Source organism: Peromyscus californicus, unplaced genomic scaffold, assembly GCF_007827085.1.
Source record: "Peromyscus californicus insignis strain IS unplaced genomic scaffold, ASM782708v3 Scaffold_2__1_contigs__length_46816999, whole genome shotgun sequence".
NCBI classification, from domain to species: Eukaryota; Metazoa; Chordata; class Mammalia; order Rodentia; family Cricetidae; genus Peromyscus; species Peromyscus californicus.
Genome location: NW_026294540.1, coordinates 35303986 through 35327920, shown reverse-complemented (window position 1 = coordinate 35327920; position 23935 = coordinate 35303986). Strand labels below are relative to the sequence as shown.

At 36.4% G+C, this 23935-nt stretch overlaps 1 protein-coding gene across 1 annotated transcript in view; it reads right to left on the bottom strand.

Moving 5' to 3' along the window:
- LOC128120813 (vomeronasal type-2 receptor 116-like) overlaps positions 1 to 23935 on the bottom strand; it is an 89104-nt gene that overhangs the window by 13893 nt on the left and 51276 nt on the right. The window contains exon 7 of the mRNA XM_052755020.1: positions 3356 to 3519. Within this exon, the coding sequence (XP_052610980.1) occupies positions 3356 to 3519 (164 nt within the window). The remainder of the gene's footprint in view (positions 1 to 3355; positions 3520 to 23935) is intronic.

Below are 23935 nucleotides of genomic sequence, written 5' to 3'. Positions count from 1 at the left end.
ATGAAAAAGAATACTCTGTAGAGCAAAGAAAATTGTTATCAGAACACCATATAATGAGAGAAAACATTTTCCATTTGTTCTCTAGGTGTTGATCTAATATCTAAAGTTTTAATTAACTGAAAGAAGTTAGTTATAAATCAAGGAAACAAAACATCCAACCAACAAATGGGTAATGGCATGAACAGATCCTGTACAAAAGAAAACCACATATAGCCAGCAGCCACTTTCAAAAATTTTCAACATCAATGATCATCACATAAATGCAAAACTAAAAAAAAAAGTATTGATTGTTTCAGTGATAATGTTTCAAGATTCAAAGATACATCAGCAGGAAGAGATGAAGAACAGAAATGCCTGCTATGGAATATTGAATGTTTGCTGTTTCACATCTTTTCCACTGAAAATTCAAGAAGATAGAATTGTTAGAAACTCAGTTAAAAGGAGAATATGAAACACTGGAAAAATTAATGGGTGGTTAATCCATTGATATTTCAGGGGAAACCAAATCACATGCAGTTCATATTATTAATGAAGGGAAATGGAGTAGAAAACTTGAGGTGATTATATCCATAATTAGACCATGGCTATACATGAGAAAAATGAATGATCAAGATAAGAATGGAAATCTTTTGAGAAATCTTGAAATTCATATTTTTATTTTCAATAATAAGTATAAAAAGTGTTTGAAATGAACATAACCCTGTGAGAATTATTAGGATAACCACAAAGCAAGTATTATTTCCTTTAACATGAAATATTTTTATTAGGAAGAAAGCATCTAATTAGAAACATTATGAAATCCAAATTATCAAGGAGTATATTCTCTATGAAATTGAAAACCTTCTGTAAGGCACAGGACACTGTCAAAAGACAAAAATGGCAGCCTACAGAATGGGAAATTATCTTCACCAACTCCACATCTGACAGAGGGTTGATATCCAAAACATATGAAAAAACTCAAGAAACTAAGTATCAAAAAATCAAATAATCCAATTCAAAAACGGGGTACAGACTTAAACAGAGATTCTCCACAGAGGAATCTCAAATGGCCAACATCCTCAGCCATCAGGAAAATGCAAATAAAAACAACACTGGTCTTTCATCTTACACATGTCAGAATGGCTAAGATCAAAAATCCAAGTGCCAGCTCATGCTAGTGAGAATGTGGAGCTAGGGGAACACTCCTCCAATGATACTGGGAGTACAATCTTGTACAACCACTTTGGAAATCTAAATGATGGTTTATTGGAAAATTGGGAATAGATCTACCTCAAGCACCCAGCTATACCACTCTTGCAAGTACACCAAAAGGATGTTGCACTACACTGGAAGGACACTTGTTCAACTATATTCATAGCAGCTTTATTCTTAGTAGCCATGAACTGGCAACAACCTTGATGCCTTTCAACCAAAGAATGTATAAGGACATGTTGGTACTTTAATACAATGGAGTACTACTCAGCTGTTAAAAACAATAACATCATGAAATATGCTGGCAAATGGATGGAACTAGAAAAGATCATACTGAGTGAGGCAACCTGGATCCAGAAAGACAAAAACAGTATATACTCACTTAAAAGTGGATATTAGCTATAAATGAGAACTATGCTACAATCCACAAACCCATAAAAGCTAAGTAATGAGGAGGGCTCAAGGGGATGGGAGGAAGCATGCATTTGTTTCAGTTTCTGAACACAACAGATGTACTTGTAATTGTGTTGTTCAAATGCTACTTTGACTTGTCTTGTCACCTTCACCTTTAAGTAAATAAGAAAAAATGATGCTCACAGACGAGTAGAGAGATTCTCTGTTTGTAGTCTCTTATGGGGGATATTATTGTCCATTTACAATGTGACTTTAAAAAGTACCTGACCAGGAAACTAGCCATACTTCTCATAGGCATTAATATGCATTAATCTGGAAAGAAATATTATTTTTAGTAATATATGTATATATAGTAATAAATACATATTTATTATCTTGGAATATATATGTGTGTGTGTGTGTATTTACAATGCTATATATGAATATATATAGTGTTTCCTTATCACCTTTTAAATTAGGACCTCACAAAATAAAATAAAATTAGAGATGAAGCCACAAAAACATTATTGTACATTCCATGTACATTTTATGATTATAGGAAAGAACTCGCCTGTGTGCATTCAATCAAAATGTGAGGAGAATCAAGTAAGAGGGGAAAAAACAAAAGAAACCCACTCTCCACATATAGTCAGATAGGCACGCTCCTGTGAATGGATTTCTCTCACCGTATTTGTTTGTCTATTTCAGACTAGGCTGTCAAAACATACTTACATCTACCAAATTTTCCTCTCTGATCATTTATCCTGCTGTATATTCCCAGGACTGATGACTTAACACTGCATTCAAGTTTCAGCAAAAACACAATTGCATCACAAGGACCAAAATTTCTCTTCACACCTAACCGTCTATCTGCTGACCTTATATCTGGACAGTGCTTCTGCATTTCCATTTTACAGAGTTTTGTTCTAAATTGAATGCAAGCCATCTTCCTCCATTTTATTTCTTAATACATGGATTCTACAGCTACAGAAATGTCTGCATGGAATAAATAAATCTCATATCCCTCACAAAGAATCCTACATAGACGTTTCTCTCCAGCAGAGTCCACATAATTTTACCCATTTGTCTGCCAATGCCCCACAGCCTTAAAACTAACTAAGAAACAACACTCAGAGGTCGCCCTCAACATCTATATGATCTCCAGAACACATCCATACCAACTGTTAACAATCAGAAACACTGGAATGAAATGGAGCAAACGGTGCAAAATTGACAGAGTCTAAAAGATTACTAATCAAAATTATAGATGAAAACTGTAAATCATTTTGAAAGCATTCTCACAGCAGAGGTCCCAACTCCAGATTATTGTATTCTGACTTCCAAAACAGCAGCAGCAGCACAGGCAGTTCCTGTCACTCTGCCATCACATAAGGACTCTGTAGTCACTGCAATAAATGGCATCATTTCTTCTCAAAGGAGAACAACTAGACTTTGAAAATTGCCCAAAGCAGTGTGTAAGCTTTTTAAAAATATTCCGTCTGCAGAGAAAACCGTGAACATGTCCTACCCCTGAACAGCTAAAAGCAAGGCAGAGGAACCTAGAGAGATACAGAGTATCATGTGCAAAATAACAGGAACTAAAACAAACTCTTCTTTCTTTGAGAGAAGAAAAGGGAACAGGACAACACAAGTGAACACAAGAGAGGGAATGCCAGGATGGGAAATTAGTGTTAAATTCACGTGAATCCAAACTTACTTGAGGACACTGAAGTCTGAATTTTAAAAAGGAACAAATTATAAAAGAACTTACCAGAGATCACGCATATCTTCACCTCTAAGATCATCTGTTTTCCTGAGATAATAATGGAAAAGAGGAACAAGGGCAGCAATCACCATGTTTCCATCACTATGCAAAGGACTTAGTGCTTTTAACTTGCACAAAAAATCATCCAAGGAGGACAAAGGAACAAGAGTCTGCAACAGCACGAAAATAAAAATTCGAGAGAGCATCAAAAAGCAGAAGGGTCTACCACAGTGTAAGCATGGGGGACACAGATCCCAATGTGTTTAACAGCTACATATAGAGCTCATATTTTTGTGGACACAAGAGTTTGTAATATTCCTGGTGACTGAAGTCATTACTCTAAACACATGTATTTTAGACAGGCCTCTTCTACTTTCTATGGAGAATTTTGGAAATCTCTCTTCCCTGAGACTTCCCATCTGAGACCCTCCATTAAAGATAAAAACAAACTTCGAAATACATTTGGGATCTTCTTTAACCACAGGCCCCATGACTTCATCTTAGAGGACAGAACATCAAGACCCCAGGGATGACTCCTCTTGAATAGACTTGTCAAAAGCTCTCTATCACAAAAGTTACACAAGACAGCGACTCAGGATGATGCAAGGGAGGATGTCAAGGGAGATGAGACAGAAAACATCCTGGAAAATGTCCCAACCAGACATGGCCCTATGGAAATCAGTAAGACACCCTGCTTTTTAAAACTGATTATTGCCTGTGCCAAACTAACTTGCAAATGGCATGGAGGAGTCTAAAAGGACTTTTTCTACAAATCTTGCATGTCTGCATACCAATATTCCTTCCATGTCTCCCCATACTCCAACATGTTTTCTGTCTCAGTCTTGGTAGACTGATAGACTGAATTCATGAATTCCAAATCAATGGCTCAATCAATGAGGAGATTAGGTATTCTGTTTACTTTTTGAACTCTCACCTACTCTTGTATTGTGTGTCTTTTCAATGCTGAGTCATAAAGAAAAGATTCAGCCACTATGTTTTCTTTGAATATGAAGTATTAAAAGAACCCCTTCCATTTTCCATAAGTAAGTAAATAAGAGCTCATATACTCCACCCATCATGTATAAAACATTCATTCAGAATAATTAAATGTTATTAATCTGAAAAGCAGAAAGTGCCATGATTGTAAACTTAAAGTCTGAACAATTTCACAAGAACACATATAACTAACATCACAGCCATAGCTTCATATTTGTTACATTGTACTAGTTTACAGACCAAATGTGGAAAAAGTTGAACACAGCAGCTAGCTTCTAACCTGAACACTTGCCATTCAGCTCTAATATTCATCTGCTGTGGGAGGGGGGAGAACAAGAGAATCCGTGGTGATATGTAGAACTGAATTGTATTGCAAAATAGAAAAAAAAATTTAAAAAAAGAAAAAGAAAAAGAAGCAAGGTCTGAAAGAAACAGTGACATCTACTGACTGTCACAGGGACCTGCAGTTTCTTTATCTTGACAAAGGTTATAAGTGACTTTAGACTTGTGTCTCCCAGATGGCTCTGTTAAGACTCTAAGCCCTGATAACTGTGACTCCTGATTGAAAATGGGTTATATTATGAGGTGATGAGTGTGGATAAGGTCATTGTTGGAACCAATGTGGTTGGAAAGATCAATGGCCAAGATGGAGAACATGGAAGACAGGACTGCTGAGATTTTACAATCTGACTCTCAGAAAAGTGAGTCCCCTTTTTCAGAGGTTAGAGTATAGTCAGGTTCAGGGAAACCTTCAGGTTGAATTTATGTGTTCTAGATTTGTGAGGGGATATATTTTTCATGGTTTTAAACGCTCACTTTTGGTTCAGTATTGTCGCATTACAGAAAAAAGACACTAAGTGTTTAGATGGTGGAATAGCACAAATGTTTTATAACAAATAGTCTCCTGTGTAATTAAAAAATGAGCCATACAATTTTTCTGTATGACTGACATATTTTTATTCTCATTTCGTATTTTAGTGCCTGATACTTGGGGATTAATATTAGTACTAGGACTTAGATCCCTTTCTATAATCTGCCATGCCTATGCTTAATTTACAGTTCATATGTCAGTATTAGAGGAATCAAAACACCTTACGTTTTCATTACAGTGTGGATAGAAATGTGGAAATTTAAACAAAATAGACATTGAGATGAGAGAGGTCTTAGAAACTGTGATTCAGAAAAAACAACTTGATTTAGTCTGTATCTGACTTAACATTACTTTTTTAATTACCTTACAAAGTAATGAGTTCACTTAGGATATTTCAATAGGATCTTAGATTCTATTGATTCTCCTTTTTATTTTCTATCCTTCTACACATCCTTGGAGTACACTTCTGCCGCATTATACCTATCTCCTTCCATTTTAAATGTGTCCTGTTTTCAGTTCTTTCTTTAAAGATGTGTGCCTTTCCTAAGGGAAACTATTTCTCTTGCTATCAGAATTCTTTACTCATCATTTATCCCTTTGAACTTTGCAGAACAACTTCTCTCACAATGATGCAAGACTTCAGGAAGGATATTTTCAGAATAGTTTTAACTTAGGGGTCTCTGGCCAGTATTTCTAAAGCACGTGTTCTTTGAGGCAGCAGGGGCTTAAATTCTGGTATTTTGGAAATCTCTTGGAGAACACTGAACAACAACTCAGCAATGCTTCTCATGTCAGGTGTTACTGTTTTTGTTAGGTGGTTTGTTACTCTTCAGAGCAACATTCAGTCAGATGGGAAATATCCATATGAACTATTTATGCATATTTATACATTGACTTGCATGCATTGTAGTTATTTTTGTATAAATATGTAATGGTTTGATTCCTTCTGACAGTGTCACTGATCCTGTCACTAGGCCCTCCTTCCTCCCACTTCGTATTTACCTGCCTCCCTACAGTCACCGCATCCCACTTTGTCCTTTCCCCCTTGAGAAAACTGGTGTACTTTTTCCCCCCTCTCTATTTTTCCTATCATGGTTCCTTTCTATTTTCTTGTTTCTCAATTACTTTGAGTCATGTATTCTCATCTGAATGTGGAGCCAAGACCCAAAGGAAATGCTATTGAAGGAAGTAGTACAGGCTATGATTTGAATACAGAAGACACTCAGTTTGAACCCTGTCATGGTCATGACAAAAGACCCAAAGTCCAGACACTTTCAAAATTAATTTCAACTGGTCAGAGACATGTCATCAGAATATCATAGGCTGGAAGAACAAACATTAAAACAAAAACTATAAAAACAGAATAATATTATTGAAATCAGATATACCAACCCCTCAATTAAATATCATAAAATACGAACAATACCATTTTATGTAGCTCATGATCGACAGGGCAGAAAAAGATATCACAGCAATAGGGAAATATGAAGTTAACATTTTATCATCTGTTTTTGTGAAGGATTATTTTCAGTTTATCGAATCATGATGTGCAAAATGCTGGGCGAATCTCTGAAGATATATCCAAACTGAACAAAATTCACAAAGAGTAATAAAAGAAGAAATGAGGAATTACTTGATCTTGGATCAAACCTGATGAGTTAAAGCTGCAGGCACAGTTTGTGACCAAGCTCCTGTAACTGCCAAAGAGTTTAACATCATTAAGCAGAAAACTTGTGTTCTGCACAGTGAAAATATTTAGGGTTACCATGGAGTAAAACAGCACCTATAGAAGACTCAAAATGAGAAAATGACAATTGAAATATATTTGACTGAGAATGCTGATCATATAGAGCCATTCTAGAGAGTGATCTAATGTAGACACGTTCCCATGGATTATCAAAAAGAGATTACTATTGCTTTGACCCATGCACCAGGGTACAGTTTAAAATGATGGTGATGGCAGGATATGTCAGGATCTTAGAACTGGTTCTGTGTTCCAAGAGAAAAAAAAAGAGTTGTCATAATGAGGGGTTCCAGGAAGCTTCCATCAGGGTTTCATAATTCACTGACCAGTGGTATGAGGTATGTCCACAGTCTTGTAAGAAGGCCTTGAAATAATATTGCATCTCAGATGTCTTTTGCTGAGGAAAGCCATATGAATGGTTTGTAGCTGAACCAAGACTGGGGTAATGTATCCATTACCACTATCCACTAATGTATTACCAAAATTACTGTATTTATTTTTACTAGTAAACTACATTTTAACATTATGTTGTTTCATAAATTTTAAGCAGATAGTAAAATATCCATTCAGGGAGATAGTATATCCAGATATGTTTTCCAAGATGAGTTTTCAATAAATATTAACAGTGAATGAAAATTTATTTTGAAATATTATCAATTCTTTTGTTTTTAGTTGTCCATAATTTAGACTGCTCTATAATAAATAGACAAAATGTCTCAGTAAATCACTTCAGAACTCAGCCCAAATTAGATTTTTTTTCCTCTATTCGTCTCTTCTTTATTACATCCCAAACACAGTTCCCCCACCAACTTCCACTCCAAGTTCCTCCCCTACCTCTCCTCCATCCACTCCTCCTCCTCCTTTCCCTTCAGAAAATGGCAGGTCTCTCTGGGGTATTAAACAGACATGATATATCAAGCTTTAGTAAGCCAAGGCACCACCCATTTTATTAACAACTGACTAGGCAAACAAGTAGGAGGAAGACAACAGGCACTAGTCAGGGACAGACCCTGCTCCCACTATTTGGAGTCCCACAAGAAGAAAAAGCTGCTCAACCACAACATATATGCAAAGGGCCTTGACTAGACCCATGCAGGCTCCTTGACTGTCAGGTCTGTCTCTGTGAGTCCCTATAAGCCCAGGATATTTGATTCTGTGGGTTTTTTTTCTGTAGTGCCCTGTGGTAAGACAGCTCCCACCTTTTAAAGGGTTCCTATGAGGAAGAGCAAGGGATAAGAAAACATTAGATGGAAAGATATTGAAGAGGAGAAAGACAGAAACACAGAATAGCTTTGGGAAAATCTGGATCAATCCCTTCTGTCTCTTCAAAGGGGCTTTTTATAACAATGCCAAGGGGTGGGTAAAAAAGACCTCCCCCTTGCTAGATCAAAGCATACTGCACAGCCAAGTGTAGACCCTTCCAAATACCTAGTAACCACATCCATGGTCACATCATCCCCTTATGCAGCCATATTGGAAAAAGCAAGCTCAGATTTTTGGACCCTAAGTAGGTTCTCAAGAGGAAACCTCTCTGGGTCCCTCTAATGTCCTTGACCCCTCTGGCTCCTTCCTCCCTGTCTTCCAGGGATTCCCTGAGCTATGCCTAATATTTGTCTGTGTATATCCACATTTGTATCTATCATTTGCTGAATGAAGCCACTCTGATGATAATTATAACTTTTGCCTATTTTATGTTTTCTGAATGAATTTCAATATAGACGTTTCTATATTTTGTACAACATAGCCTAGAAATCAGGATTCCCCTCTTCAGTGTCCAGAGATGTTGTGACACGTGTACAACTGGCTTTTTCACTCTAGTGAAAGGCTTAACTCTAGTGAAAGGGTTAACTGCCATTTTAGTTAGTAATCACAATATTATTTCACAATTATGTGTTTCATTTATAAGAAGTTTGAATAATAATTTGATAAACGGTTAGGTACATTTTGGACTCACCAAAATAGGATAGATAATAAAATATTTTCTCTAAATTTGTCAATGAAAATGGACTAAACATTGTTGATATATTTATTGATTGTATATATTGTGTATAGTTATTGTACTTATTGTATATAGTTTTTCTTATATTAGTTATAACTTTCTTTAATTTTTTTTATTTTTATTAGACAAAAAGGGGAAATGTGGTAATATTTTATTTGTGCTTTAATAAAGTTTGCCTGGAGATCAGAGGAAACAGCAAGCCATTTTAAGTAAACACAGAAGACAGGCAGTGGTAGCACATGCCCCTAATCTGATCACTTAGCAGACAGGGTCTCTGTTCAAGGCCATACTAGGGAACAGAGCCAAGCACGGTGACACATGCCTTTAATCCAAGTACCAACCATAGAGACATGGAGGTTTGTGCAGACAGACAGAAAATGACAGAGCTGCATAGGAAGAGGAACTGAGGTAGCTGGGCTAAAATAGCCAATGAGAGGGCAGAACAGCAAGGCAATTAAAGCCTGAGTAGACAGGAAGTTGTGGCATTTGGAATCCACAGAGCTGATGAGATAAGGTTGGCCGATAGCTATTCCTATTTCCCTGATCTCTAAGGTTTTTCACCCCTATATTTGGCTCTGTGTTTTTTTATTTAAAAAGACCATTTAGAAATTCGTCTACAGTCTCTTTTACGAAGTTATAAGAACTGGAACTTTGCTCCTTAGCCAAGCAATAATCATAGAATCTGTTTAGTAGCACCACCAAAAATACAATGACCTTGAATTATAAATCTTTTATGGGGAAAATTTTTGCTTAAAATTAGCTGATGTACATATTTTAGATCCCAATTTTCTGACAATATCTAGAAAATCATATTCTAGAGGCAGTCATAAACACACCTTTTTGTTCCATCAGGCTGTATCATGTTACTGATTTTGGTCACATCATTGTCTTATAGTTTCTTTATAGCTGTTAAGAAGTGGGGTTTGCTAGACTTGATATAAACCATGAACACAAATGTGTTGTTGTGCTTTGTCACATTTTTACCTGACCAGTTGAATAGAGGGAACATAATGATGATATAGAGGTCAAGTTTGTTTCTCCTGGCTCTGCTCTTGCAAGAATATTTATGCTGCATCTGGAGCTACAGTGTATTTGACCTCCTAAAGTACTTGAGGTTAAGATATTTTTCTTTTTGTGGATGATCCTCTGCATAGCCTTTTTGGTTTTCCGAGCCTTTGCTTTGCCTTACTCCCTATGGCAGTGGAAGGGCCATCTTTGTTAGCATATGTGAAATCTTGTCAAAATGCATAATTAAACTTCTGAGTGAAGAAAAAAGCTTGTTAATACCATTCTCTCCCAGTCTTAAACTCTGCTAACATACTGTAGAAGACTACAAAGAGGTGAGAAACTTCCCACTGAGAATTACATTATTCTCCTTCATCAACATTTCATTGTCAAGACAAAGACTGAAATCAAATGAGGAAGCATGTTTCCAAATTTCCAGGACAATTTTGAATAATGGATAACAGCACTGCACACAGGGCAAGGAACCTGACAATTACAAGAATATATTAACAAATGCACAGTATTATGAATTCAACAATACTGAATAGTCAAGGGACAAATTTTTATACCTATACATGCAAACTATGTGTCCATGCTACTTAAAAGGTATGCCATAGAGTTGTACATGTGTTGAAATAATGTCCCTAGAACAATGACTCTACTGCACAATTGTGGAAATGGTAAAGATAGAGCCAAGTAGCAGTAAATTAGCTCAGGGAGATCATATATATAAGGGCATGTTGTGACTCAAGATAGATGTTGCCTGTGTGCTTCCTTCTATTGAAGTGATCAGCTGTTTTACCATTGTGATGCTTAATATCTATAGTCACCTTAACAAAATTGAGAAGCAACATGAAATCAAATCCTTAGAAATTTCTGTGAGGTAGTTTCTATATTAGGGGACTAGATGTGGGAAGATATACTGCAATAGCAGGAGGAATCATCTTACTGGCTCATGTCCCATATCAAAGAACCGGGCAGGGAAAAAGTATAGAGAAGGATACAGCAATTAAGAGCATCTACTGCTCACACAGAGAACCTGAGTTTTTTTCTCATTACCCGCCATCCAATGGCTCATGAAATACAACTTATAAGGGTTTCAACATTGTATTCTGAACTCTATGAGTGCTTGTGCTCATGAGAACACATCTCCACATAGACATACACTTAACTTTTAAAAATACAACAATAGTTGTGAGCAGTGGCATTACTTGCTCAAAGTTTCATGGTTGTGAAAGCATGTGACTCACTCTCTCAGGTTCCTGCATATTCATCCACCACGATAACTGCATGTCAAACCATGAGAAAAATAAAACCCACCTTCTCTAAGTTGAAATTTGTAGCTGGAGAGTTTTCTCTCCAGGTCCCGCCAAACCCCAGCCGTCGTCCGACAGCCCACTTATAAAATAAACACATAGACATTTATATTATTTAAACTGTTTGGCCTAATGGCTCAGGCTTCTAGCTGTCTAGTTCTTACATCTTAAATTAATCCATTTCTATAAATCTATACCTTGCCACATGGCTCGTGGCTTACTGGCATCTTCACATGCTACTTGTCATGGTGGTGGCTGGCAGTGTCTCTCTGACTCAGCCTTCCACTTCCCAGAATTTTCCTGTTTCCTTGTCCTGTCTATACTTCCTGCCTGGCTACTGGCCAATCAGTATTTTATTTATACAGAATGATATCCACAGCACTTGCCCATTTTTTTTAAAAAAGGAAGGTTTTAATTTTTACATAGTAAAATTACAGATAACAAAACAATTATCAAGCAAGAATTACAGTTATAATATCTAGTCTATTAATAATAACTAGTTTATTTGGCAAAATTAAACAAGATATCCTATCTATCTTATATTTGTGAGTCTAAGGTTTTATATCTAACTTATTTTTTTTTTATCATAACTAAGGAAAATTGTAACTAGTCTTTAACTACATCAAAGACCTCAGAAGGATATAATATGACCTGAGAAATGGGAGAAGGATGTAAGCAACTTTTGGGAGTCTTGTAGGGTAGAGACAGTTGGCAGCCTGGACAGTTATCTAAAGTTTTCTTGTAAAGTTAGGGCATCTGTCTTTAGCCCACAGGCCTAGAGTCTCTCAGTCACTTTTCTTTGTGTTTTGTAGAATGTCTGGCAGTTTTCTCTGTAAAGCAGGAACCCAAAGGACCATTTTGTCAAGCAAAGTTTAGTGGTCACCTTTTTATAGGTCTTATATGACTAGTCGATCAAGCAGTCCAGGCAAGAACAGTTTCTTGCCCAAATGGCTATTTTTGTCAAGGTGAAGATAAACTCCATACGGAGTGTCTTTAATGTCCATTTTCCTCTCTGAAGTAAATTGGTGCTGCCAGGAGCAGACATGTCTCATTGTCCAGAAAGTCTAAATTTTTAAAAATATTTTAAATGCCATATTTTGTAGGTCTTTGAAGTGTTTGAAGATTACCTGACTATCTGAAATATATCTATGTATAGCTAGAAAACTTAACTAACATGGTACAAGTTTAACTATCATAGAAGACTAATTATTAATCTGTATTTTTAATTATCACTACAATCTAAATGAGTTACATAAACATAATACCTCAAATGAGAATAGAAATATATATACAGTATAACAAAATTAAGTTTAAACTTGTATCAATAGACTAAAATCTATACCAATGTAAAATATTTTAAACAAGTTGTTGTTCTTTAAAAGTAGGTTCAATAATCTACCCTTTTATCTTATTATATCTATATCCTATATATTTATTGTTAATTTTTTTAAAGAAATAAAAGCAAAGGTCAAGTGGTCATGCACTGGTATTTCCTAAGCTGTTGTCAGGTATTTTGACAGCAACAGAAATTTTTCTAAATGTACACTGTATTTTTTTTTGTTTTTTTTTTGTTGTTGTTGTTTTTCGAGACAGGGTTTCTCTGTGTAGCTTTGCGCCTCTCCTGGAACTCACTTGGTAGCCCAGGCTGGCCTCGAACTCACAGAGATCCGCCTGGCTCTGCCTCCCGAGTGCTGGGATTAAAGGCGTGCGCCACCACCGCCCGGCTGTGTGCCACCACTGCCCGGCTACACTGTATTTTTAACATGAAATAAGTCACCACGAAGAAACATATTGGAAATTAATCAGTTACATTGATTACAATTACATTAAAAAGCAATTAAAAATCCTGTAAAGGCAGTTCTTTTGTGTATTTTGAAGTTTCTGATGAGCCATCAAAGGATATTCCATTCAGAAACATATTTTTATTTATGTACAGTTCAGAGTTTTTAGATAAGAATGAAGCCCTCTCTATAAATCCTGTGAGTCATTGTATCTTATGCTCAGACAAAATTACATTTTTACCCTGTGAAACACTTGGAGAAAAATTTTCATTTAGGCCTTTAGTCTAAGGCTTTCTTCAAAATCTGGAAGTGACACTATACAGAGAAATTGTTTCTTGAAAAGCAAAAATAAAACAGAGAGAGAATGGGACATAAAGATAGAATACTTTAATTTGTATCAAATTCCAATCAAAACCAACATTGTTGCCAATATGATTTTTAAATTCAATGTATGTTTAAAGTGGGAAAAAAACAACAATGCAAGTTCCTATAATATTCAGGAGACAGTGGGAAAAAAACAACAATGCAAGTTCCTATAATATTCAGGAGACAGTGACATCTAACAGAAGCACAATTAAGAAAAGTCTCTGAATGTCTTTAAAATGAAACTAGAACCTAAATATGAATGATAGTAAATGAATGATTACATTGCAGAATAGGACTATCTTTATATTTCTAGAATCTCAGTCAGTGTGAAAATACAGCATTGACAAAAACATCCTCAATCTCTTTCCAGAATGTCAGTGTGTAAATATAGCATTGATAAAAAAACAACCTCAAATAATCCCTAAATGCTGACTTGGAATATTTAGGCTCCTTGAAGAGCTAGCTTCTCATATTTAAGGACTACATTCAGAGTTTAGTGTACAAAACTTGTGTGTTGGTGTCCAGAAGGTAATTAAACTGATCAGTTCCATGAAAACAACTGTAGTCATGTTCACCAGCATGTTGACATGTGAGAATTTAGTCCTCCTATATCTGCTGTGAGAAATATTTGGGGAATTTGGGATTTTCATACTTCATTGAAGATAACAATATGAGAAATTTTTGAAAATTTATAACACAAACTACATATTTACTTAAATACATCTACTCTGTGCTAATGACACCCAACTCAGAAGAGACACTGATACATTGTTCTGCATTGATTTTTGTGCAAAGAATTACAAAAATTCTCTTATGCTGTTTAGTAAAACAAACAAATATGTACAATAGTATTTAAAGCCTTTGATGATACATCATAATGTAGCTGCCATGGGTAGAAATTCCCTTCCCTATCTATACCTGGGAAGTTGTATCTATACTTGATGGAGAGTCACCTCATGGAGACTGTGAGACACAAAATGCACAGACGTGTATACACAATAACTCAGTTTGGTCATGAAAAAAATTTGAAAGTTTACCAGGCAACTTGTCCAAGGGGGCATTTGGTAGACAGTTACCCAAAGTTTCATAATCAGGTCCATTAAATGAGCAGTTGAAGAGTATTTGCCACAAAAATATCAAGATAAATGTCTTCTGGATATTGGGAAGGATAATTTTCTGCATAAAACAAGAAATCTCTGTATGGTGGTATGAAAAATTAAACTCCCACGGAATGAAAAAACATGAGTAAATTAGAATGTGCAGGAGCATGTCACTGGTACATAATTTCTTCCTGTCCATCTCTCCTCTCAATTCGGATAGAATCTGAAATGACCTTTATGGTCATGTGTGTGGACCATCCACATGAGTGCAGATGAATTTAAGCATCAAAGAGACAATAACACATGACAAATGCATCCATGTGGACTGTCTGACAGAAATGACAGAACTGGACATGGTCATTCATAATAGTTCAAATGACCCAAATATAAGCTGAAATAGAAACTAATTGAAAATATGATGAATAACATTTGCATCAAAACAATATTATTCGTGTTCCAAAAGTTGAAAATACTAATAAAAAAATGTTGAAAAAGTCCATTCTCACTTCTGAATAATTTTACAGTGAATTCCTGATGAAACTCAGAGTTTCAAAAATACCTGTGTTAACTCCAGGCTCTTTCTCTTCTCTATCCCAAGCAGAGCATATGATGTGACATCAGAAAATTTCTGACTATTTCCCTTTCAGAGAAAAATTACCCCACCTCTCTCCAGTGGAAATCTGATTTCCTATTCCCTCCCAACCTCCTCCTTCACCTATAGGAATTTGTAGAAATTCAGCACTCTCCCAATATTTGCATATGTTGCTTCCTGAAAAACTTTTCCTTGGATGTTTTAGACAGTAAGGATATAATGCAAGAGATGTGTTGATTAAAATATTAGGGTTCTATTGACAACCTTAGTAGATAATATAAAGGCCAAAGAAAACCAATAGTTTCTTGTCCTGAACCACCAGAGAGGAATCGTCAACATTGAGAAAGAGGACTCATGTGCAAAATTTCTATTAATTTAATGGGCTATATTTCCTACCCTGAATATTCTGTTTCTATAAAAAAAAAGTATAATGTCATCCCAGGCCTCACCAGAACTAGAATCATCATGATGTATAACACACATTAGGTAAAATTCTGAAGTGAGACCATGCATTCACAGTAGCCCCTAGAGAGCTTGCTTTACTTGTCTATTCCATGTGTGGGTACACCACAACTTTCTGCCTATGAATCAAAAAAAGTCCCTTAAAAAACACAATCTCCTGGTATTTGCAACCATACCATATAGACAAAACTACACTTTCAGATGGTAGCAAAATAAGACTATATTTTAAATTTTCTGTCATTTCGGAAGCAAAACAAGATGCAAAAATAAAGGGTTCAAGGTCGCTTGTATATAGGTTTCAGAATTGTGGAAAACAAGTAAGGTAAGGCTGGCTCAGAGTCTCTATAAATTGACCTTGAGAGTATACTGCATCTAGGATATCTTCTGCTGAGGAAAGCCATATACATGGTGTGTAGCTAAAATGAGCAGAGGTAATGCGTCTACACATGCAGATGTGAAAGTATGGGATGTGCTCATGGAAACCAGATCATCCCAGTACTACTCTTAGATGTTGAATGTGGATCTGAAATTCTGGGTGTTTCTAACAAGATACTGCTGTTCTTGCTCTAATTTAGTCCTTTGTGATACCCAGATTTTGGTGATATGGAGGCTGTTGGACTTTTAAGACTCTGAGTCTATCTGGTAGAAGTAGGTTATTAAAGACATTTATAGGTTCTGCTTCATTCAGGCTGTGGCATTCAGTCTCAGCTCCCTTGTCCTCTAATATGTGAAAAGGTGATACCTCAAGCTCTCACTGCCTACAGCTCATATTAATCCAGCTGTTTCTGCCCTTCAATAACAATGTGATGTCCTTATGAAGTAAAATAAGCCTATATTCCATTGCAGTTTTCATTTCAGGTAATAATTTCTCAGGAAAGAGAGAAGTAACTAATACAAAGAAATAACAATTGTTGTGCATAAGTACACACAATATTTGTGTGTGTACTGATGTATATGTTGCATTCTATAAGAGAATGGCAATATGTGAACTGGAAAGATGCTTATACAAGAAGCACCTTAGTTTTAAGTTGGGACCTGAAGATGAAAATATCTCTGTTGTACCTGATGCTCTCACCATGGCAGTTGCATTTGTTGTTAGAAGAAGAAAAGGTTTGACATTGCATGTTTTCATAAATTTTAATTTCAATTCAATCTTATTCCTAGCAGATTAATTGTCCTGCTGTGCATTCCATTACCAGGTGTTTATTAAATTGGAAAGTAAGAACACGAGCTTATTTTTTAAAAAATTCCCACTTCACTTTTGATCACTTCCTCATAACTCAGTTGCTTTAGGAAGAATGTTCCAACTTCTTAAGTGATCATTGAAGAGATTCAGAATTGCCTAGGAAATTAAAGGTAAAATTAGTTTTTTCCAATGGTGTCTCACTGGATATACAAACACACCAGGACAAGCCCCATGCCAAAGAATTGATGGTAACACAAAATGATATCAAAGGTGGTTTACCTTTTTATTTTCTGTTCATTCTTTGACTGTTTCTGTTTGTTCACCCTATTCTGCATTGTTTGTTCTATATTTATTTATTTTATATGGCTGTTTTCTAATGATGGGGGTGTGGATTAAGGTGATAGGGAGATAGGGAGGAACAGCAAAGAGCTGGAGGTGGGAAAAACATGATCAGAAAATACAGGATGAAAACAAAATCTATTTTCAATAAAAAAATAAAATAAAATAAAATCAGTAATATATTGAGAGATTTTTGTCTCATAATTTTGATTTTTCACTATTTACCAAACTGGTCTTACTGATTTTCAAATATGTGTTTTTATGACATTTTAAAAATCCTTTTTTCATTTTATTGAAAATACTTTTTTTACATTATATATAATGATTTTGGTTTCTATCCCTCTTCACCTCCCAGTTCCACAGATCTCCACTCTGTTCTGGAGCAACCCCATTTCGTTCCATCATTAGAAAAGCAGCAAGCATCTAAAAGAACAGCAATAAAATATAGCATACTATAATTGATATGAAATAATAATGTAGCAAAATGAAACAAAAATTAACACATCAGAATGGAAAAAATTAACAAAGAGAAGGAAATTTGCCCAAGAAAATACAAAAGTACAGATAGTGAAACAGGGACCCATTTATTCACATACACTGCAATCTCATAAAACCACTAATTAGAAACCATCATGTATACACAAAGGGTAAACAGTTAATATATACCTGTATGGTAAAAAGGGAATTTATGTATATATAATATATATATATATAATAAAATATAAGAGAAAATGTAAAGAGAGAAAAAGGAAAAGTCCTGACAGTATACTATGACACAGGGAACTTCTAAACATGCTGTTGAGTGTTTTCTGTTGGCCATCTAGTGCTGGAATGGCAGCCTACCGTAAAAAGTAGTTTGTGACCACAGAGAGACTCCCCTGGAGACAACTAGATTTTCCTTTGCAAGTAGTTACAAACTGGAGATAGCTACTGAGTTAGGAATGGAGGCATGTGACCACATGTGTGCACTTCTCCTTTCAATTCTAAAACTCTATATGATGCAGTCCTGTGCGGGCTCTGGTTACGCTTTCCCAGTCTCTGTGACTTCACATGTACATCTATACTGTTGATTTAGAGGGCCTTGTCTTCTCGGTGTCCTCTATCCCTTCTGGCTGTGACAATCTTTCTGCCTCATCTGCCACAGGGTTCTCTTAGGCCTAAGGGGAAGGAACTGATGGAGATATAACCTTTGGCCTGAGTTGTCCATATTCTCTCATTCTCCATATAATGTCAGCCTATAGGTGTCATCTGTATTTGTTATCAGCACCTGCAGGAGGAAATTTCTCAGATGTTGATTGAGCAAGACACTGACATACACCAGAACATCATAAGTAATCATTTTATTGATATAGTCCTTTATTAGAACAGTAGTCATTTGTTTTACAATAGATACTTGACCTATTTGGTCTAAGGTGATAATTCCCAAAAGCAGTGTGGGGTATGATTTCCACCTCTTGCTGGGGGCCTAAAGTCGAATCAAGGTTGGTGATTACTCCTCCAAAGCTTTGTACCACCTTTGCACTAGCATATCTTGCAAGCTTCACACCTGTGTCTGCTTGTTTGTGTGTATCTGTTTTTATATGTATGTTTTCATCCTTTAATCTGATTTCTTTAGTTTTCATTAGCTTCTTTGTTTTATTTTCCTGTTTGTTCTCTAAAAAATGCAGAGAAAGAGGTCAGGAGGTTGGTTGGGTGGGCAACTAGGGAGGATCAGGCAGCAAATGAGGGAGGAAAAAAACCCATGATCACAACATGTTTTATGAAATAAATGTATTTCAAAATGGAATAATGTAGAGTCCTTGACCCCTCTGTGCAGTTTGTATTTGTGTGGGACTGGAAACAGTGGGAATGGTGGATGTCTCTGACTCTTTTGCTGCTTTTGGGACTCTGTTCCTCCTACTGGTTGCCTCATCCAGCCTTAATATGATAAGAGTTGGTTAGTCTTATTGCAAATTGATATGCCATGTTTGGTCGGTTTCCCTGGGTTGGGCCTATTTTTTTCTGAAGAAAAATGTGGGTAGAATGGATCTAGGGGATAGCGGAAGTTGGGGTAGAGACTTGGGAAGAGAGAAGGGAGGGGAAACTATAGTCAAGATCTGATATATTAAAAAAGTATAAATAAATAAATAAATACATGTATACATATACATATATAAATACAAAAAAACAAATGAACCAATTCTCAAAGATAGAATCTAGCTTCTTATTAATATAACTATACAGTTTAAAATAACATATCCCCTACATTATTCTTGCAAGTTTACAGCTTGAGGACTATTAAAAGAGGGTTAGAGATGACAATATACAAAGCATGCATCGCAGACTTACATATTTATGCAAAGTGCAGTGCCCTAGAAAAGAGAGGATGAAAGCCTGTTGTTCTCAGAGAATAGGTTCATGAATTCTTAGAAAGGTGTATTTACAAATATGCAGGATTCACACAATGCACAATTTCAATTGGAAGAATACAGAAAAAATATCAAAAGTGAAGAATTGTGAAGAGGGGAGTACAAAAACCACTATTTGGATATTGAAGGTCAGAGAGACAACTGAGTACAGGTTCTGATGACCTGGATACAGCTGGACATTGACATTCTTCACAGATTTAACAAAAGCTTCCTGTAATTATCTGTTAACGGGAGTGTCCAGTTTTCTGAATCTGACCTTGGATTATGATATAAAGATATAAATTGTCCTGCATTCTCCTGTAGCGTGCACCTCATTAAGCAAACAGTTGGCAAAATATTTCCACCATGTCAAGATCTGATTCACTATTTAAAATGTGCTTTTATTCAGAGTGAAAGCATACATGAAATGAAAGCAGGATGTATTCGTGGAACATATCAAAAACATCAGAATCATTCAGATACATATGGAAGTATATGTTATTTCACAGGCAAAGTTATGAAATTTTGAAGAGGTAAAGAATGATATACAACTCATATCCTTTCTCTTTAATACTAGAAGACAAATAGAATTAATATTATAGAAATCAAGTTTCTAATGCAGAGAAAAAAGTAAGTCATATTGGAAGATAAGAGAATAAATACTGACTTCATCAACACAGGAAACCAATAAACAAAAAATCTGAAATTGCTACATTATATCTGACTGTTGGGATAGTGCTAAACTGTCTTAAAGACTTATATGTAATTAAGAAACATGCGGATTAAGCTATAGGTTGGAATTTTCTCTTAGAAAGTGCCTTGTACTTGATGCAATGCAGTGAGTTCCTATTTGGTCTTAACAAAATAATGTAGCACTTGGGGGCAAAGATGCAGACCTGGAGGCCTGCACTGGAAGCCAAGATAGAGAACATTTCCATGGCCACCATGACCTTCCCCTTGGTGCTATGATACACAGGAAGGAATGTGATCCACACACTAAAGAACATCAACATGCTAAATGTCAAGAACTTGGCTTCATTGAATGTGTCAGGTAGGTTCATGGAGAGGTAGGCCATAGTGTAGCTCCCAAGTGCCAAGAGGCAGAGGTATCCCAGGACACAGTGGAAGGTTACAATTGAGCCCTTGTTGCAAACAATGATGATGTACCCATGTTCAGAGTGAGCATCTGAGTCAACAAATGGAGGAGAGGTGCTCAGCCAAACTCCACAGAGTACAAGCTGGAGGAGGGTGCAGATGGGAATGATGAAGTTAGGGGCCCTTGATATCATCAGCCACCTCACCATTCTCCCTGGAATGGTGACCTTGAAAGCCAGAACCACAGTAAGAGTTTTTGCAAAGACAGTAGAGAGAGCCACTGTGAACAGAACCGCAAATGTGCTCTGTTGCAGGATACAGGAGGCTGTGTTGGGATGGCCAATGAAGAGCAATGGACAGAGAAAACAGAAGATCAGAGTGATGAGCAGGATGTAAGTGAGAGCCTGATTTTTTTGCCTTGACAATGGGAGTGTTGTGGTGCTTCACAAAGACACCAAGAACCCCCACTGTCAGTAGAAAGCAGCCCAGGGCCATGCAGGAGTGCCATCCCCAAGGAGTCTTCATAGGACAGAAATGTCATGGCTTTCTTGATGCAGTGGTTCTGTTGTGTGTTTGCATAGTGTCTATCAGGACACTTCACACAATTATCTACATCTGATCATAAATAAAAGTTTTGTTGAGGCTGTGCTCAAGCTCCCCTTTTATCCCAAGCCCCTTCCCAGCACCAGTTGTTTGGCATGATACCTACATCTCTTCTCTTCACTGTTTAAGACTCAAGTAAATTAGTCTTCAATAGTGAAAATTCCTAAATGATCTCAAATCAATAACCTCAAATTGACTCTACCCATTGTCTTTATTGGGATTTTTTTTTTTTTTTTGATTTTTCGAGACAGGGTTTCTCTGTGTAGCTTTGCGCCTTTCCTGGAACTCACTTGGTAGTCCAGGCTGGCCTTGAACTCATAGAGATCCTCCTGGCTCTGCCTCCCGAGTGCTGGGATTAAAGGCGTGCGCCACCATCGCCCGGCTTTATTGGGATTTGAAGTGAACAATTCTATTCACTTCATCGTTGTACATAAAAATGTTTGTTTTTTCATGGAATCTACACCTTTTTATATAGTCATAAATTATTAACAAATTATGTAAACCTAACTTATTCATAAGACTCCCTCCTTGTGAAATCCATCAAGTAGGAATTGGTAATGTGAGTTCACTATCAAGAGTTTTTTTCTAATTTCTTTGTATTATATTTTTCTGTCATTGGCCCAAAATTTATCTATTTTCATGGAGTTTATTGGATTCCCCACTTTGTTCATTTTCTGATGGTTCATGCAGAAATGAGAATTATTAGAGTCCTCATAGCATGAAAACTTCCATTTCTGAAACTGTTTGGTGTTTAGTCATTTGCATGGAGAAAAGATTTATTTAACAAATAGGCATAAAAGTGATTTTTGTTGTTTTTTACACAGGGTATCTCTGTGTAGTGCTGGCAGTTCAGGAACTCACTCTGTAGAAAAGACTGGCCTCCAATTCATTCATAGCTATGTCTGCCAGAGCTTCTACAATGCTTGGATTAAGATATGTGCCCCCACTGCCTGATAATATAAACATTTTTACTAGTCTTAGTGTGTGATGGAGTAATTCTTTGATAATTTCCTAATGACAATTTGTAAGTTTCATCTAAAATAAACAATACATAAGTATCAATGTATTTATATCCTTTCATTTGGTTGAAAATTTTTCCAAACTGACTTATTCAATTTTATATTTATTGAAATTATTTAAACAAGTTATTGAATTCACGATTTTGCCAAGATTATCTTTTTTTTATTTCAAGTATTTACTACAGGCACCATAATCTGACTACACACACATATTCATATTCATGATCTCCCAAAATGAGAATAAGTCCCCTCTTGCTCAGTGAACTTACACTCTCATAGAGTAGATTTGTTAATTATTTTGCAGGAAGAGAGACAGATTGCAATGGTTAATTTTGATGGAACTTAGAATTTCTGAGGAGACAAATATTAAGTTGAGTCTGTGAGGGCATTTCAGTTTGGGGGGGTCTCACTCTCGTGGAAGGGGTTAAACCCACTGAGAGAGTATGGGCACCATTCCATGGCCTAGAGTCCCAGACCCCCCAAAAAAAGTGGAGCTCAGGGTATTCATCTCTCTCCCTGCTTCCTGACTACAGTACCAATATGCCCAGCAGCTTCTACTCTTGCTGACATGAAGACAGTACTCTCAAACTGAGAGCCAATTTGTCAAGTAATTGGTCATAGCATCAAGAAAATAACTAACTGATAAACATGTATTATTCTGTCACAAAGCAGAGGAGTTGTGTACCTTCTACATAGCTACACATACTGCTGTTGTTGAAACAGACATGTTAGGGATATTTCAGTGTAAAGACCAACACATACTTTTTGTATTAGACATAACTGTATATTAAGATATACTGAATCATAGGTGAATTTTATATGTTTAGTTACCTTTTCTGCAAAAGTAATTGATACCCCTATACAAACAGAGTATGAGGTAACTGAGAAAATATTATTACCATATTTATCCATCCAAAACTTCATAAGCTACCTGAACATAGAGCACTAAGCTGAAAGAATACTTTCATATCCTAAAATGGTTCAGCCATATGCCTCATAATCTACATAATATTTGACCATTTTCAAATAGATTTTTTAAAGGTGAAAACATTAAGATTTCGGTATTGAAAGATGACAGACCTCATGTATAGTTTTATATTTATTTATTTTTATATCCTGTAATGATAATGCTGGCCTTTACTGTAATGTTAGTAAACTTCTATTGGACTTCACTGACAGGCCTTATTGAACATTCACTAACTGATAAACTTCTCAAGATGTCATCCATACCTGCTTAGGGTGCTGTGTCTACTTGTGACTACTAACACCATCCGAGTTCTCAAGCAGGCTCCTTGCAATGATGGTTGGAGATTGGTCTGGCTGCAACATCTGTCACCCCATTGAGGGCCAGGCTTGATTCATATGATCTGACTGGCTAGGAAGGTGTCCCCTTCCTCCCTAACCGCTCCATGTACATCCTTCCTGAAGGTGTACACGTGTTCAAAGAGGAGGACCTTCCCCAAATGGAGCAGGACAAATCCTCAATCATGTGTATACAAGTAGCTGCACTCCCCTGTTAGAACCTCCACACAAGCTCTCAAGGGTATCTTTCATTGTGTGCCTTCACACAATCCTCACTCTCAAGGCACTCCTCTTCAGTTTCCCATGGATTTACTGGCTATTGGTTTCTAACAGCATGAATTCATCATTGCCATAACCCCATGTCTTATTTGGTAAAGAGTACAGGGTATATAAAATGTTCCAAGTATTCCACAGAGACTAAAT